Source organism: Crocodylus porosus, unplaced genomic scaffold, assembly GCF_001723895.1.
Source record: "Crocodylus porosus isolate Cpor-Errol unplaced genomic scaffold, CroPor_comp1, whole genome shotgun sequence".
Lineage (NCBI taxonomy): Eukaryota > Metazoa > Chordata > Crocodylia > Crocodylidae > Crocodylus > Crocodylus porosus.
Genome location: NW_017728947.1, coordinates 80,168,863 through 80,184,730, shown reverse-complemented (window position 1 = coordinate 80,184,730; position 15,868 = coordinate 80,168,863). Strand labels below are relative to the sequence as shown.

General features: G+C 46.7%; 1 protein-coding gene across 1 annotated transcript in view; it reads left to right on the top strand.

Moving 5' to 3' along the window:
• LOC109320861 (centrosomal protein of 128 kDa-like) overlaps nucleotides 1-15,868 on the top strand; it is a 76,771-nt gene that overhangs the window by 13,669 nt on the left and 47,234 nt on the right. Inside the window, exon 4 of the mRNA XM_019551140.1 lies at nucleotides 15,456-15,582. Within this exon, the coding sequence (XP_019406685.1) occupies nucleotides 15,456-15,582 (127 nt within the window). The remainder of the gene's footprint in view (nucleotides 1-15,455; nucleotides 15,583-15,868) is intronic.

Sequence of the window (15,868 nt, the reverse complement as noted above, 5' to 3'; positions counted from 1 at the left end):
ACAACTAAGATGATTGTTCAGTTTAATTGCTATCAGAAGAGCTGCTCTCTATGAATTAGTCTAATTACTTTTTGAATCTAATCTGCCTCTGCTGCCACTTCTCTCCAGCCCCCAGTTGCAATGCAGGTGCAGCTGGAAGCAGTTCAGTCCCAGCTCAGTTCCTGACTAGCTGGAAAGTGTGCCCACACAACTGGGGGTGGGGAAAAGCAGTAGTGATGTGGGTACAGCTTCCAGTTGCCTGACTTCAGTACAACTTCTGCCCAGCCCCAGCACAGGTATGAGCAGAAGGGAAGCTTTCTGGCTACATGGATCAGATCCAGTGTTTTTTTGGGCTGAATCTAGTCCATGGGCTATATGTTGTTGACCCCTGGTCTAGAGAAATAAAATGTAAGGGAAATCTTTAACTGTCTTATTGATAATTTAGGATGTGACCCTCCCACATTTTAGACAACTAAATTCTTTGTCATGGTGAGGAAACATCATCCTAATGGCAGGAAAAAAGAATAGCAACCATTAGAGATGACTATACTGAAAGAACTAACAAGTGAAAGGAAATAATACTTACTTTAGTTACCATCTCCTTTGTATATTTCTTTGTAGACCTCTTAAACAGATTTATATCTTTGGGAGTAGGATGGCTTTTTGTGGGGTTGATATTAGGGCTATCAAACTTTAAAAAAATTCATCTTGATTTATTGTGCAATTAAAAAAATGAGTTGCAGTTAATCATTATTTTAATCGCACAGCCAAAAACTCAAATTATATGCCGAAAAGCTCAAAATTATGCAAAGTTATTCAGATACTTTGTATGGTTGGGGGTGGGCAGGAGGAATTTGTGAAGGTGTGGAGGGCCATGGGGTTTGGAACCTGGGGAGGGAGTTTCCCCTTAGAGGGGTCTGGAGCAGAATGTCCAATCTGAGCGAGGTCTCCATGGAGCTGCCCCAGGCCTGGGGCATGACCTTGCCTGGGCACAACTCCAGCAGTGGTGGGATTACCTTGCCCTCAGCCCAAAAGTGGCGGCCACAGGCAGCCCGGAATGGGGCAGCTGCCCTAGCCCTGACCTGGGCCCCAGCTCCCTTGCTTACTTGCTCAGCCTGAGGTCTTGATGGTACACAGGCTCTGGGTGGGTGCAGCAAGAAGGTACGGGTGGGAGGGGCTAACTCACCCACAGACCCCACAAAACCCCCATCCAGGGCCACAAGCAGCCAGGCTGGCAACCCTCAGGCCCCATGGCTCAGGCTTGGGATGGGTTGGGAGCTCTGTCACAAGCTGCCTCTGGGCCCGTGGGTCCTTGCGCATCTCCAGTCTGGGCCCCCAGGGAGCAGTGATAACAGCGGCTTTGCACCCCTCCAGAGGCAGCCTCTGATGGTGGGTGGGGGCAGGAATCCGGCAGAGCTACCTGCTGCAGCCCCCATGACTGACTCCAGCCCAGTGCTGATGGAGCCTGAGACACACCCAGCGCTGTTGCTGCTGAGCCAAGCAGAGCTGCCACCCTCCTCCCTGTGCTGCCTAGGTGGGTCCCTGTGGCAGTCTGGGAGGTGTGAGGAGGAGAGTGATGGATTTGCCTGGCTTGGCAGTGGCAAAGGCTCTGGGCATGGCTCGGGCTCAGGCTCCAAAACCGTGTGTACGATTAACACATTAAAAACATTAATGCATTAATTGGTTCTTGTGTTTATCACGTATGTTGATGCTGATTAATTGATAGCCTTAGCTGATATGTTTCTGCAATTAGGAAATCCATTCTTAATGTAGTTATTGGTCCTGGTGCTAGTTTTGTTCAATATCATCATCAGTGACCTGGAAGATGGCATAGAGTGCACACTCAGCAAGTTTGCAGATGACACCAAGCTGGGTGGAGTATTAGATATGCCGGAGGGTAGGGGTAGGATTCAGAGTGACTTAGACAAGTTGGAGGAGTGGGCCGAAAGAAACCTCATGCGGTTCAGCAAAGACAAATGCAGAGTCCTGTACTTAGGATGAAACAATCTCATGCACCGTTATATGTTGGGGGCTGACTGGCTGGGCAGCAAATTTGCAGAAAAAGATGTGGGGGTTGTAGTTAGTTGGGAACAATAAGCCAAATGTGAGCCAACAATATGCCTTTGTTGCCCAGAAGCCTAACAGCATACTGGGCTTCATTAGTAGGAGTGTTCCCAGTAGGCCAAGGGAAGTGATTATTCTCTTCTTCAGCACTGCTGAGGCCACACATCTGGAGTACTGTGTCCAGTTTGGGCCCCCCACTAGAGAAAGGAAGTGGACAAATTGGAGAGTCCAGTGCAGGGCAATGAAAATGGGTCAGGGGCTGGGGCACATGACTTCTGAGGGGAGGTTGATGGAACTATGCTTACTGAGTCTACAGAAGAGAAGACAGAGAGGATTTAATAGCAGCCTTCAACTACCTGAAGAGGGAGTTGGTAAACTGTTCTCAGTGGTGACATGACAGAACAAGGAGCAACAGTCTCAAGTTGCAGAAAAGAAAGTTTAGGTTAGATCTTTGGAAGAATTTTCTCATTAGGAGGGTAGTAAAACACGGACAAGTTACCCAGAGAGGTTGTAGACTCTCCAACCTTGGATGTTTTTAAGACCTGGTGAGACAAAGCCTTGAGTGGGATGATGTAGTGGGGGATGATCCTCCTTTGAGCAGGGGATTCGACTAGATGACTTCCTGAGATACCTTTAAGCCCTAATTTTCTATGCTTTAGTAAATGGATCAAAAATTCCTAAGAGCAGTTTTCAGATGGGTTAAAGAACCATTTAATAGTTTAATTAGTTAATAGTTTATAAATAAGTACAATGTAACACCAGAAAACATTTAAATCCAAGTTAATTTTTACTATGTTCCCTGTCAAGGGTCACATGGGTAGCCCCACCCCATGACAGTTGCCCTGCCCCTGGTCACCATCTTGGGACTGAAAGTCCTGCCCCTAACCTCTGATCATTGCTACCAGAAATGCCTCGCCTTGCCTTGGAAGTATTCCTTTAAGGGGAGGGGGGTGCCATCTCGAAACTGGTTAAGAAAAAAAAAATCATATACTACAAAAATCAAATATCTACTGTAATTTATTTTAATTTTATTTTTTCAGAAATGTTTTGTCCTGACTTATGTGTGTTTGCATAGTGTATCTAGAGGTGATCGCATAATAGCTCGAAATACCCACCACACACAAAATACAAGAGTAAGAGTGTATGGGGGTGTATGTGGTGGCTGTCTAGCTGGGGAGTTGGTGTGAGTATGGTGAATAGGATATGTGGGAGAGGATGGGTGTGGGTGTGGAGGGGTGTGCGGTATGTGGTTGGGGTGGGGGAGTGTGGGTATGATAGAGGTGGGGGTAGGGATGTATTTAGGGTATGTTGGGAGGTGGGGAACCAGCCCTGCCCATCCTGTCTGTCCTGTCCCAGTTGCAAGGCCAGGATCTATATGGCATAGCATGGGGCCGGCACAGCATGGGGCCAGCCCAGCCCAGTCTGGCCTGGCACAGTGCGGTTCCAGCTGCAAGGCTGGGGACACAGCATGGCATCGAGGCAACCTGGCCTGGCCTGACCCCACCATGCTGTGCCACATGGGTGCCGGGATGAGCCAGGCCAGGCTGGTTCCATGTTGCTCCATGCAGGTCTTGGGATTGCAGCCAGAACTACATTGTGACAGGAGGGGGTAGGCCAGGCTGTCTCCGTGCTGTGCTGTGCAGTTCCTGGCTGCATGTCCGGGATTGCAGGAACCAGCCCAGCCTGGCCAGCACCACGCAGTTCCAGGCTGCATGGTCAGCATCTCGGGATGCTGCAGGAGCCAGCAGGGAACCATGGGAACCAGGCTGGTTCGGGCTGGCTCCTGCTGCCTTCTGTAGTCCCAGCCATGCAGCTGGGAACAGCATACTACCAGAGCCCGCCCAGCCCAGCCCCCACGGTTTCTGGTTACAGGGCTGTGACTGCATGGCGTGGCATGGAGCCAGCCTGGCCCCATCAGTTCTCAGCTGGCTCCTGATGTGTCCTGTGATCCCAGCCACATAGCTGGGAACCACATGCTGGCAGGCTGGGCTGGCTCCAGCAGTTCCTGGCTGCATGGCCAGGACCCACAGTTCATGACATGGAGCTAATTTGGCCCAGGCGGGTGGCATGTTAGGATGCCAGGAGCTGTGGGAAGTCTGGTGCCATCAGGCTGGGCTGTCTCTGTGCCTCCATGTGCTTCTCTAGCTGGGAGCAGCACATGGAGGCATGAAGCCAGAATGGAGTAGGGGGATCACCGGCGGTCCTCCTCCCCACCCTCCCTCGCCTGTTCTTACCTGAGTTTCCACTCTTGGATAGTGGGAGGGTTGGGGAACAGCTACAGGGTCCCAGGCCAGAAGCTTCAGCTAGGCTGAAGTTTCCAGTTGGAGGCTGGGGTGGGGCAGGACTGGGAGGGGGCATTGCTCCTGGTGCCACTGGGTCCCGCTGCCGCTGAGTTCTGCTGCCACAGGTGCCTCATCAGCTTTTAGACAGGCAGCTACCAGCAGATAATAATTTTCCAAATTTTAAAGGGGCCCTGTGGGCCAGATAGAATTGTCTGTCAGGCTGGATCCAGCCCATGGGCCATATTTTGCCCACCCCTGGTGTAAACTGTTTAAGAGGGGAAAATATTAGTCTTGCAGGAGGTTAAAGGTGCATGTATTTCAAGGCTTAATTAAATGTAAAATATCAACTGTTGTTCTTTCTTTGATCTAACTGGTTCATGGACTGTCTTGTTAGCAGTTTCAGCTCACTAATAGGTAGACAGTCTGCTACTGTATATACCATAGGTTTATAATTTTTCTTCAATTTGATGCTTATACTGTCTTTGTGTTGGGAAGATCTTATAACACTAGCCAATTGCCCATCAAGAATGATGGGGGGGAAGCAGCGACAGCTGGGGACACCAGCCTGTGCCCAGCCCTGCTGCCCCCCAACCTTCGGGACTGGGCCTACTCTCCCTCCCCCTTCCCCCTCATGCAGCTCCAGGGCTGGGGCTGGGCTGCCCCCTTCCATCTGTTGGCTCTGCCCCCCCATCTGCTCCATCGCCACTGCCTGTAGGGTCAAGGGGGTGGGGGGTGGGGCCAGCACTGCTGACCTGTCCTCTCAGTCACCTGCAGGCAGGGGAGTGGTGACAGAGGGCCAGGGCCAGGCTTGCTCCCCCCACCCCCACCTGGTGGGGCCAGTGCCAGGCCTGCTCTCCCACCTGCCACCATTTCAGGGTTGGGCCGCTCCCTGCCCCCCCCGCCCCCCCCGTTTTGGGGCCAGGCCAAGCCAATCTCTTCCATATTCACCGCTTGCAGGGAGTAGAGAGGGGAGAGAGGCCAGCACTGCTGGCTTTGCCCTCCCCAGCATCCTGACCCCGCTCCCCCACACCCTGGGCCAGTGCTGCTACCTCCAGGGAGTCTGTCTCCTCCCCCCGGCCTTTCCTTGTGTCCCTGCCATCATGGCAGCACTCCACCGTGCCTCCACCTCCTGTCCAAATGCAGTATTCGCACTCCGATTTGTTGTTTCCATCAGCCAGAGTGTGAATAAAGTGTTATGGACAGATAGACAGACTGCAGCTTTTATAATATTAGAATCCTTAAAATTAGAATGTTTTTTCTGTGCAGTCAGTTTTTTGAGATTTTCTCTATTTCTAATTGCATAGAATTTGGAAGGAGTTGAAATTCTTTTTCAAACAAGTCTCAATGCTGAGAATGAGTTTATGCTACTTCTGGGGTATTCCTAGTATCACAAGCTACTAGGAACTAGTATGCCCTGCTTGTTCCCACTCTTTATTTACAAAACCCAGAAATGAGGTAGCCAAGATCCCAAAGTTTGTTTCCACATTCCTTCTACATAATCTTAGATATTCTGGAACCAGATCTTCTGAGGGGTGGTGGAGACTGCTTTCAGGAGGAACTTCCTGGCTTATTTCTGGGATTGGACAAGTTGGACATGCTTCTTAGTGGTGCTCACAAGAGCACTATAAAGCACTACAGATATTAGGCCTGTACGAATCGGCATGTATTCAATTTAGATTCAGCTGATTTGGAGGGACAGTGATTTGATTCGGTGATTTGGCCATAGACAATAATGGGAAATCGCTAAAATACCTGTAACTTTGTTGGGTTTTTTTTTGCAGATTTGGATGAAAACAGCAAGGATGGTAGCTCCTTCTGACGGTATGAAGCCTGCCAAGTTTCAAGGAGATAGGTGCAGGGGTTTCTGTGAAAGTGCACCTCAAACTCTTGAAAGCAAAACTCATGTCACTTGGTGTGTTAACCGGGCTTCTGGTTCTAGCCATGTTTGTCTAAGGACCAGGCAGGCAAGGTTCTTTGAGTAGATGTGATATCTTTTATTAGACTAACTGAATAGTTGGAAAAATATATCTTGGCAAGCTTTTGGGTTTAAAAACCCTTCCTGAGGCTGAGGAAGTATTTGCAGTTGGTGTGTGTGCTATTCCTGGGTGGAATGAATAGTAAAGAAGCCAGAGACTGGTATGCAGGCAAGAAAGCCAGTCAGTGAAAATGCAAATTGAGGTGTTGGGGGGGTGAGAGACAGGCTGTGGGGGAGGGAGAGAGATGTAGCAGGTAAAAATGGAGAGGTACCTGAGGAGTCAGATGTGGTAATGACTCCTTGCTGCCAGAAAAGAGGGTATGTCTATGTTGCGGGGGGAGCAGGGGGCTTGCAGCTCTCCCTGTGCCCCCTCTCCCTCCCCTGCCAGAAGACCTGGCATCTGCCTTTCCAGCACGCGTCATGATGTTTGGTGTGCTGCAGAATGTGTGTGCATCTGTGTGTAATATATGTTGTGCTTTCTTGCACAGTGATGACATACTGTCAGGGAAAACACAGATGTCTTTTTGTGGGGGGAAAAGACAGGCTAACAAGAATAAATAAGAGAATTTTGGGGGAAGAATAAGCTAAAAGGAATGGATAAAAAATAGGGATTGTAAGCAAGGCTAAATAGGAGAGGATTGGATAGAACTTGGTGGCAAGAGACTACCCACTACCAAGCCAGAGCCTTTCAATGCTGCTGCTGCAACAGAGACAGCTCACAAAAGGCACACAGCTATATGTGTTGTTTCAGTGTCCCTTCCCCAGAGCACTGTGATTGGAACGGAACTCAGGGAAAGATTACAGTCACTGACCAGCTACAGAGGTCAATGTCAGAGCAGTCTTCCCCCCACTTCTCAGTTTCTGTTTCCTGCACATCTGCCTTCTGAATCTCCTAATCTTTTTCCAGTTTATTCAGAGGCTTGATTCAATTTGGAGTTTTTAATGCAGGCATGTCCAGCATAAGGCCCGTGAGAGTGCGCAGCCACCGCGGCGGAGCTGTTCAGATCTGGTGAGGCTGTGGGCCCCAGATAACACCAGGCTGCATGCTGTGGGGGTGGCCCCCTAGGACCCCCTCACTGCACGGGCTGCTCCAGCAGCATGCAGACCCCCATCCTCAGCCATGCAGGTTACATTTGCAGGACATGGACCACTCCTTCCCTTACCCCGCCCCCAGGCTTTTCCCCCTTGCACAGCAGTGGGAGAGGTGGCACCCAGGCCCATGCCCGATATACTTAACTGATTGCAGACCCCATGTAGACTGTGGGGGACATCCTGGCCCTTTGCGGGCCACATGTGGCCTGCAGGTAGCCAGCTGGGCAGCCCTAATCTAGTTCAAGCCCCTGCACAAAAACAATGTCCTGTTCCTAAGCCATACGAAACATAGATACTTTCTGAAAACCACAACTTCCCTAGGCACATTTCTAGACCCATTTCATTGTCACTTCCTCTAATTGCATTGGTGTCAAAGGTCATGTGACATCACTTTATGATGTGATACCACTTCTTGTGAGGTCTTTGAATATGGCTCACCAGTCCACTAGGCGATAAGAAGTTCGTGATCCGGTCCTATATTCAAGAAGGTTGGACACCCCTGTTTTAATGGGTCTTTCGATACGATTAGGATTTGGAGATTTGGCTGCCAAATTGGGCTGGATCTCCTTTGAATCAAATCAGCTACTGAAGCTTCACATAGCCCTAATAGCTTTTGCTTCCTATATAGAAAAAGCCTCTCAACTTAAATAGTTATTGAAATACTTGCTCTTTCTCCTTAACGTATATGTTGGAGAAGTGTTTATTGTCTTTTTGAATTTTTTAAGGAAGTTGCTTAGAATCATAGCTTCTCCCTCTCCCGAGGGGATGTGAGCCTGTCTCCCACTTGCCTGGTGAGTGCTGTAAGTACCAGGCTTATGGGTTAGGCAGGATTAAGGGCATCCTTCTTGAAGGTGGATTATAAAGTGAAAAGAAATTCAGTAGTTATTGGAGCCAGGAGGATAACATGCAAGAAGAAACCAGACAGACACTAGCCTAGTTGCAGCACTGGGGGCAAGGACCAGAATTTTGAACTCCATTCTGAGGAGAGTATCCAACTCATTAGGCGATTGACAAAAAGTGAGTTGCACTTTCACTTGCCCCTCTTGGAGGAGAAGGTGATTAGGAACAGTCAGCATGGATTCACCGAGGGTAGGTCATAACTGACCAAACTGATTGCCTTCTGTGATGAGATGACTAACTTTGTGGATGCGGGGAGAACAGTGGACATGATATACCTTGACTTTAGTGAGGCTTTGACACAGTCTCCCACAACATTTTTGTAAGCAAGCTAAGGGACTATATGTTGAATGAATGGACTGTAAGGTGGATAGAAAACTGGCTGGATTGTTGGGCTAAAAGTTGGTAATCAATGGCTCCATCTAGTTGCTAGCTGGTATCAAGTGGAGTGCCCCAGGGGTTGGTCTTGGGACTGGTTTTGTTCACTTTCTTCATCAGCAATCTGGATGTTGGGATGGTGTGCACCTTCAGCAAGTCTGAAGATGACCCCAAGCTCGGAGGAGTAGTAGATACTTTGGAAGGTAAGGCTAGGATTCAGAGTGACCTTAGCAAATTGAAGGATTGGATGAAAAGAAGCCTCATGATGTTCAATAAGGACAAGTTCAAAGTCCTGCGCTTAGCATGGAACACTGCCATACACCGCTACAGGCTTGGGACCAACTGGCTAAGCAGCAGCTTTACAGAAAAAGACCCCAGGGTTTGAGTGGACAGTAAGCTGAATATGAGCTAAAAGTGTGCCAAGAAGGCTAACAGCATACTGGGTTCCATTAGTAGGAGTGTTTCCAGCAGATCGAGGGAAGTGATTATTCCCCACTCTTCAGCACTGGTGAAGATGCACATCTGGAGTACTGTGTCCAGTTTTGGCCCCCCTGCTACAGAATGGCTGTGGATAAATTGGTGAGAGTCTAGCGGAGGACAGTGAAAATGGTTAGGGAGCTGGGGCACATCACTTCTGGGGAGAGGCTGAGGGAGCTGGGCTTATTTTATCTGCAGAAGAGAAGACTCATGAGGAAACTTAATAGCAGCCTTCAACTACCTGGAGGATGGAGCTGGACTGTTCTCAATGGTGGCAGACAATGGAACAAGAAGCAGTGGTCTCAAGTTGTAGCAAAGGAATTTTAGGTTAGATTTTGGTAAAAACTTTCCCACTAGGAGGGTAATAAAGCACTGAAGCAAGCTGCTCAGAGAGGTTGTAGAATCTCCATCCTTGGATGTTTTTAAGACCTAGCTAGACAAAGCCTTAGTTGGGATGAACTAGTTGAGGATGGTCCTTCTTTGAGCAGGGGATTGGGCTAGATGACCTCCTGAGGTAGCTTCCAACCCTAATTTTCTATGGTTCTGTGATTCTCTATTTTAACCACTGAAGTCAAAGAGTTGTTTGTCAGGGAGGCATCTCCCCTTGAAATGAAGCTGGGTTGTTATGTGATGGAGGCAAACATAAGACCGTCTCTTGAGAGAATGTGACGTGTGCTTCACTGAATGGAATGGGCTCACCTTCTGCAGTAAGGCTTTCCATTACCAGAATGGGCAAGATATGCATCTCCACAAGACAGAGTTGTTCTCTGCCTGAGCGCATGAGTACCTACTGAGAGGATGGGAGACTTGGGTTTCTTTCTAGCTAGTATAAAATCATATTTCTGAGGTGAGGTGCACATGTTTTGCGCTATTTGCAACAAAGTCTTAGACATCTTACCAGTAGGATAGGATCTGGGTGCTAGTTTACAAAAGACTTGCTGCTGTCTAAGTATTACTAAATTAAAATGATCTTGCGCTGAAAGCCAGGAGTACATTTTCAGTTTTCTAGTTCATCATAGAGACTACCCAAAACTGAAACAATAATTTAATCAGTTAAATATTTAAGATCTACTGTTTCTATCTTACACTTTCTTGAATATGTTGATTGCTTTTTCAGCTCTGTAAACACATTTAAATAGAAAACCAATGTTTTGAATTCTAATTACTTACAAAAAGTCTTTGTTCATGTGTCATTTGCCTGAATCTTTCTTGATTATGCAAATGCAAATCTCAAGTAAATTCTTAGAAGTTAATGGAATTACTTCAGCTTTGCACAACTAGAGCTGAAAGCAGAATTTTCCCAGTGCTGAACACAGCTGCTCTAGTTATAGTTCAGTGAAGGAGTGGCAGGGGCAAAGGCTTTATTGCACCTTGAATTCCTCTTATATATGGGGTCCATTTTGGCACCAACCCTATGCTGGAGCTGCATCAAGATTGTTTTGACTTGCATTTGGGTGTTGTCCACAGGTTGAGGTGGCCATTGGAAGTCAAACTACTATCTCTTTACGTCTCTAACTGTGATGTCTCCTCTGTTCCAGCACATTGTGAGAGGTGTTAGTACAATAAAAGTTTTATCACTTCTAATGACAAAGAGCCTGTTTGTACAGAGGCTAAAGGACTCTTGGAGTAAAGGGCTTTGCTATGCTTTGGGAATGTAACATAGAGGCGTAGGCTGCTGGAGAACTGGGTCTGATATTTCTCTTCAAGGGTTTTTATCATATCTTCTAAAGGGTATAGCTGTTTTGATAACATGATCTTAAGGAATTTTCCATAGAGTTCAGATAATCTTTGTGTTTATTGTATTTGATGCAATCTGTTCTTGTGGGAGTGGTGGTGGTACTTTACAAATACTAATTCTTTAGGTGACTTTTTAATGTTATTAGCAAGGAACCTGGTTTTTCTCTGTTTAAAAATCCAGAAGTTCTATTATTTAAAACCCCACAAATCTGGGTTTTTCTGAGAGTAAAACAGAATGCCACTCTATATAATATTTAAAATACACACACACATGCAATATGTGTATGTATCAGTTGAACACAATGCTTTAGTGATATATTTACAATTTTAAAGCAGTTTGGAAGCCTACCAGTATCTCAATCCATAATAAATTCTAAATACCTGTATCTTTTGGCATTTAATTTTGTTTTTTTATCTTAGAAAATCAGAGTTCCCCTTGCCCTCTGCTCATCAGGATGCAGGTCTAGCTGCAGCTACCCCCTCCACTGCTTTGTGGTGCTGAGCAGCCCTAATATGCTGGTGCCCTGCTCATACTGGTGTCTCTCACTCCCGACCCACAGTCTCGTCCCTGCTGGTGTCCCTCCTCCTCCCCCTCCTCTCCCTAGCCCATCTGGTGCCCCTCAATCCCAACCCACAGCCCCCTGGCCTTGGCGGTGACCCTCACTCCTGACTCACAGTTCCCTATCCCCACTGGTGCCCATCACTCCCAACTCATTGTCCCCCACCAGTGTTTTTCACTTCTGACCAACAGCCTCCTATCCTCACCAGTGTCCCTCACTCCCAACCTGCAGTCCCCATACACCCCAACCTGCTGGTGCCCCTCACTCCCAACCTGCTGCTCCTTGCCCGCCACCCCTCAGTGTGCAAAGAAAGGGATGGGTGCATGGAAAAGGCAGGGGGTGGGTATAGGCAATGCATCGGGGAGATGAGGGAGGCGTAGGTGATGCATGCCATCTCAGATTTCTGAGTGAGGCACAGGGCTGCAGCCTGGCTGCACCAGTACTGGGAGGAGGCATCTCTGTGGCCTAGCTGGTGGGATAGGGTGTGGGAAGGAGTGGCATGCTGCCAAGGTGAGGCACCCCCTGCCTGCCCTACAGCAGTGGTAGACACAACTCTGTGCCACTGCTGCCACCACACTTCACCTTGGTGGCCATGGCAATGCGAAGCCCCCTCCCATGCCAGGTCCTGCCTGCTGTTCCCCAGAGGCGGCTCTTGCCCAGAGCTGGTCCAGCCAGGCTGCAGCCCTGCACCCTGCTGTGGGTGCAGAAATCTGGGGGGCCTGGCCCACCCCTTACATTTTGCCTGTTTCCCCCTTCCCCTCCCCCCCTGCACCCCCATAGACTTGCTTGGAGGGAGCTTCTGTCTACAATGCTGCCTGGCTGCCATGCGCATGTGCGCAAATATGCACATTACACCCCGTGTCCCATTCCTCCAGCCTCTTGCAGGCTGAAATTCGGCCAGCTTGCATGGAGAAACTCACTGTTTCCTGTGTTTGTCTCCTTTAAAACAGAAAATCTGCATTTTTCTGAGTTAAACTGAAAACCTGGATCTCTGGTAATTAGGAGTTGAGGGCTGTGTTTAAGCTCAAATACCTTGTTTTTATGTTTCTTTTGTATAGAAAAGTCTGATTACTCATGGAGCGAAAATCCTGAAACATTTTCCAATGTAGGGAGTAAAATAGCAAATTTATGCCTGCAGGCTACTTATGTATGGTTTTTAGTCACAACAGCACAAGCTACCGATCATCTGTTAAACAACATAGCAATACTTACCATTTGCTGCCTTTTCATTACATCTGCAGATGGCAGGACAGGAAAGAACTGCAAATCATAATATTTCACTCTCTTGTTTTAATTTTGTACATGTTTTTACTTAAAAATAGAATTCACGTGACTTCACAGCATTTAAAAAAGCCTGTAAAATTACTTTTAGTCTCTAGTAAAGGAGATGGGGAGACCAGAGGTTTTTTCTACATCGAATTGTAAAGTACAGGAAACTCCACAGAGTATTGATTTGGGCTTTTGTTGAAAGGAACTCTCAATCTCAGTGAAAACATGTGATCTGCTTATTCTTTCTCATATATATTTTTGTTACTTTCTTAAGACCCACCATAGCATTATCTCTAGACACATGACTTTTGTGTGCAGCAGCTGTCACCAGTGACATCTTCTGAACAGTTCCCCAGTAGAATGACGATGGTGGGCCCAGTGAAGACCTTTTAGAGCTTGCCAAATACGCCCTGAGTCGGGATGAATAACAGTCTTCTCCCAAAACTTTTCACATTGTACATGTATTAGTACAGCTCAAGGCTCTCCAACTTGTAAGCCCCCAGGGACCACACCAGCAGGGGCATCATACCACATGGGCTACACCAGGTAATCCATAGGCCACCAGGCTCCATAGACACTCCTCCACACTTTTCTGCCTATGTGGGCAACTCCTTTCTTCCCCGCACTGTGCTGGGTGCTCCTCCAATGCTGCACCTCACAATTAACCCCTCCTGCTGGATTGTGTGCCCTTGAGGGCACTCTGCCACCACTGCATTGGGTGCCTCCCCACACACTGGTACCCTATGTGGGCATGACCTCACCCTCATTCTCCAACCCTCTCTGTGTGGCCTAGACTCGCCCTCAGCTCCATCCACCATGCCGCAACATCCTAGTCCTTGGGGTGAGGGCAGAAGTGGCAGCTGGAGGAAAGAAGGGGGAGCCGGAGACTGGCTGCAGTGTGGGGAAGCAGCTGCTAGATGAGTGTGGAGTCTACAACTTACCCTCTCAAGGATTACCAGTTGGACAGCATTGGGATAGCATATTAAGCTCCACATTTTTTTGCATCTCTGATTTTCTTGCATTCTATGCTATAGGATACTAGCTTTTCTCCTTAAGCTCAGCTAAACCCTGTAGAAACATTATATACCTTAATTTCACTCATTTCTACCCTAGTTCTCTTGAATTTAGAGACGGAATCCCAGTTTATATAATTTTGCTGATAGCTAAATATAAGTTTGGCAGGTTGCATAGCCTGTAGAAATAACAATTGCTCCCTTCCCAGACTTCTTGCTAGATACATACAACAGAACACAGTAGTTTGAACATTATCTTAATGGAGGGCTTTTCTATTGTGTAAAATTGGTGTAGCATTTTCCTGTATCCAAAATCATAACAGGTGCTAAGTACCAGCCTCCATGACAAACATGTCTCATTCCTGTCTCAATAGGCAGATGAGTCCACAGGTTTGTTTTTCATTCCTATTTTTCTCCCTGGGCTCTTATAGGTTAATTACTTAGAGGATGATCTGCCAGGTAGATTGCCCCAAGGAAACCTTATGTAGCTACAGACATGGCTACACAGCATGTACAGTAACTGTCATATTACTGTGGGTTTCTGGGCTGTTAGATGGTCTGCTTTTTACATGTGTGAAGAAGCAGGGTAGTCCAGCTACATTTATGATACCTTTCTACTGTTTCCCTTCCTTTGTGGCAAAGTCAAACACTGCAGCACAAAACATGTTGCAGAAAGAAAACTGTACAATAGGGTTAAGTCAGTTTTGTCTTATTTTTTAGATGAACTTGATATTGGTTCTTTGACATCATTAACTTGGGCAAACGTAGCTAAAATATACTGAAGCTTCTGTAAGGTACTTGCTTTAGTAACACACAACAGTATGATGATAAAAACTAATTAGTGTGGTATGTATGAATTGGCCCAATAATGTTTTTAAATAATAATGCTTTCAGTAAGTATAAATAAGAATAATCATCTAATGGGAGTGTTTTCAGGTTTGGCCTTACAGGGATTTGTTCTTTTGCTGATGGTATTCAAGATCTTTTTTTCAAGAATCTGGAAGAAAACACTACTGTTTTATTAATTTGCATTTGCAAGTTTTTCTAGAAAAGATGAAGATTATTATTCTAAAGAATGATCTGGTTTGGGTGATGCTAAGATCACGTGAACAACATGAATTTTAATACAGTTGAATGCAAGGTCATATTTCTAGGGACCAGGCAAATATATAAAATGTATGCCGAAACCTTGGTTTTCTCTGCTTAAAGGCATGCTGCAAGATTCCCTGGAGCATGTCTGTAAGACAGGAAAGCTGGGTGGGCAGTCCCAGGGCTTGAGGGGCCTGATTCTGCACTGGAATTCCCAGGCTGTGCAGGACCAGCACCCTTGGGCTGCTGGAGAATGTCATCCATTGTCCCACAGCATTAAGAGATGGGCCAGTGGGTGACCTGCGTTTCTCCCAGTGAAGTGGATCAGCTGTGCCAGGCATATCCCAGCACAGCTGATCCACTTCATTTGATGTCTGTTTTTACTGTTTGTGTTTTATTTATTTATTTACTTTAAGAAATTTACATCCAGTGAAGCTGTCACCCTTAGTACAATGTTTTATCATGCCACAGAGAACTTACTGTACATGACAAACCACCAAAAATAGTATTCTAGACCTCAGCAATACTTGCTTTAAATTTTCAGTTCTTTTGCCTTTGTTTTTTCAAAGAATGTATTACATTTTATATCCATGCCCTTTCACGCTTCTATACACATCTTTTACTGGTTTTATTTTATTTGCAGTTAAAGGAGACACTGGAAGAATCTATAAGTCAGTTAAGGAGTCAACGACTGTCCAGGAATTCTGGAATGAGAAGTACCTCTCTTTCAAGCTTGTGTACAAGTGACCTGGATGGTGAAGCAATTGCTGGTAAATGTTGCTGTACATTGATTATATCCCAGAATTCATTTTTTTATTGTTGCTTTAAGGCAAAAGAGCAAAGATGTCATATTTATATGCGTGCCTAAACAAAGGGATGGGCATCAAAAGATATAACCACTATTGTTTCAACAAGATTCAATTTTGAAATCTGGCTGGCCTGCATTGAACAAACAGTTGCTCAGCTGGTGAAATCTAGTGTCTTTCAGAAGATAGATGCCAAGAGAAACTCCTAATGGCTTCATAAGAGTGCTGAATCAAGCATCAGATTTTTTTT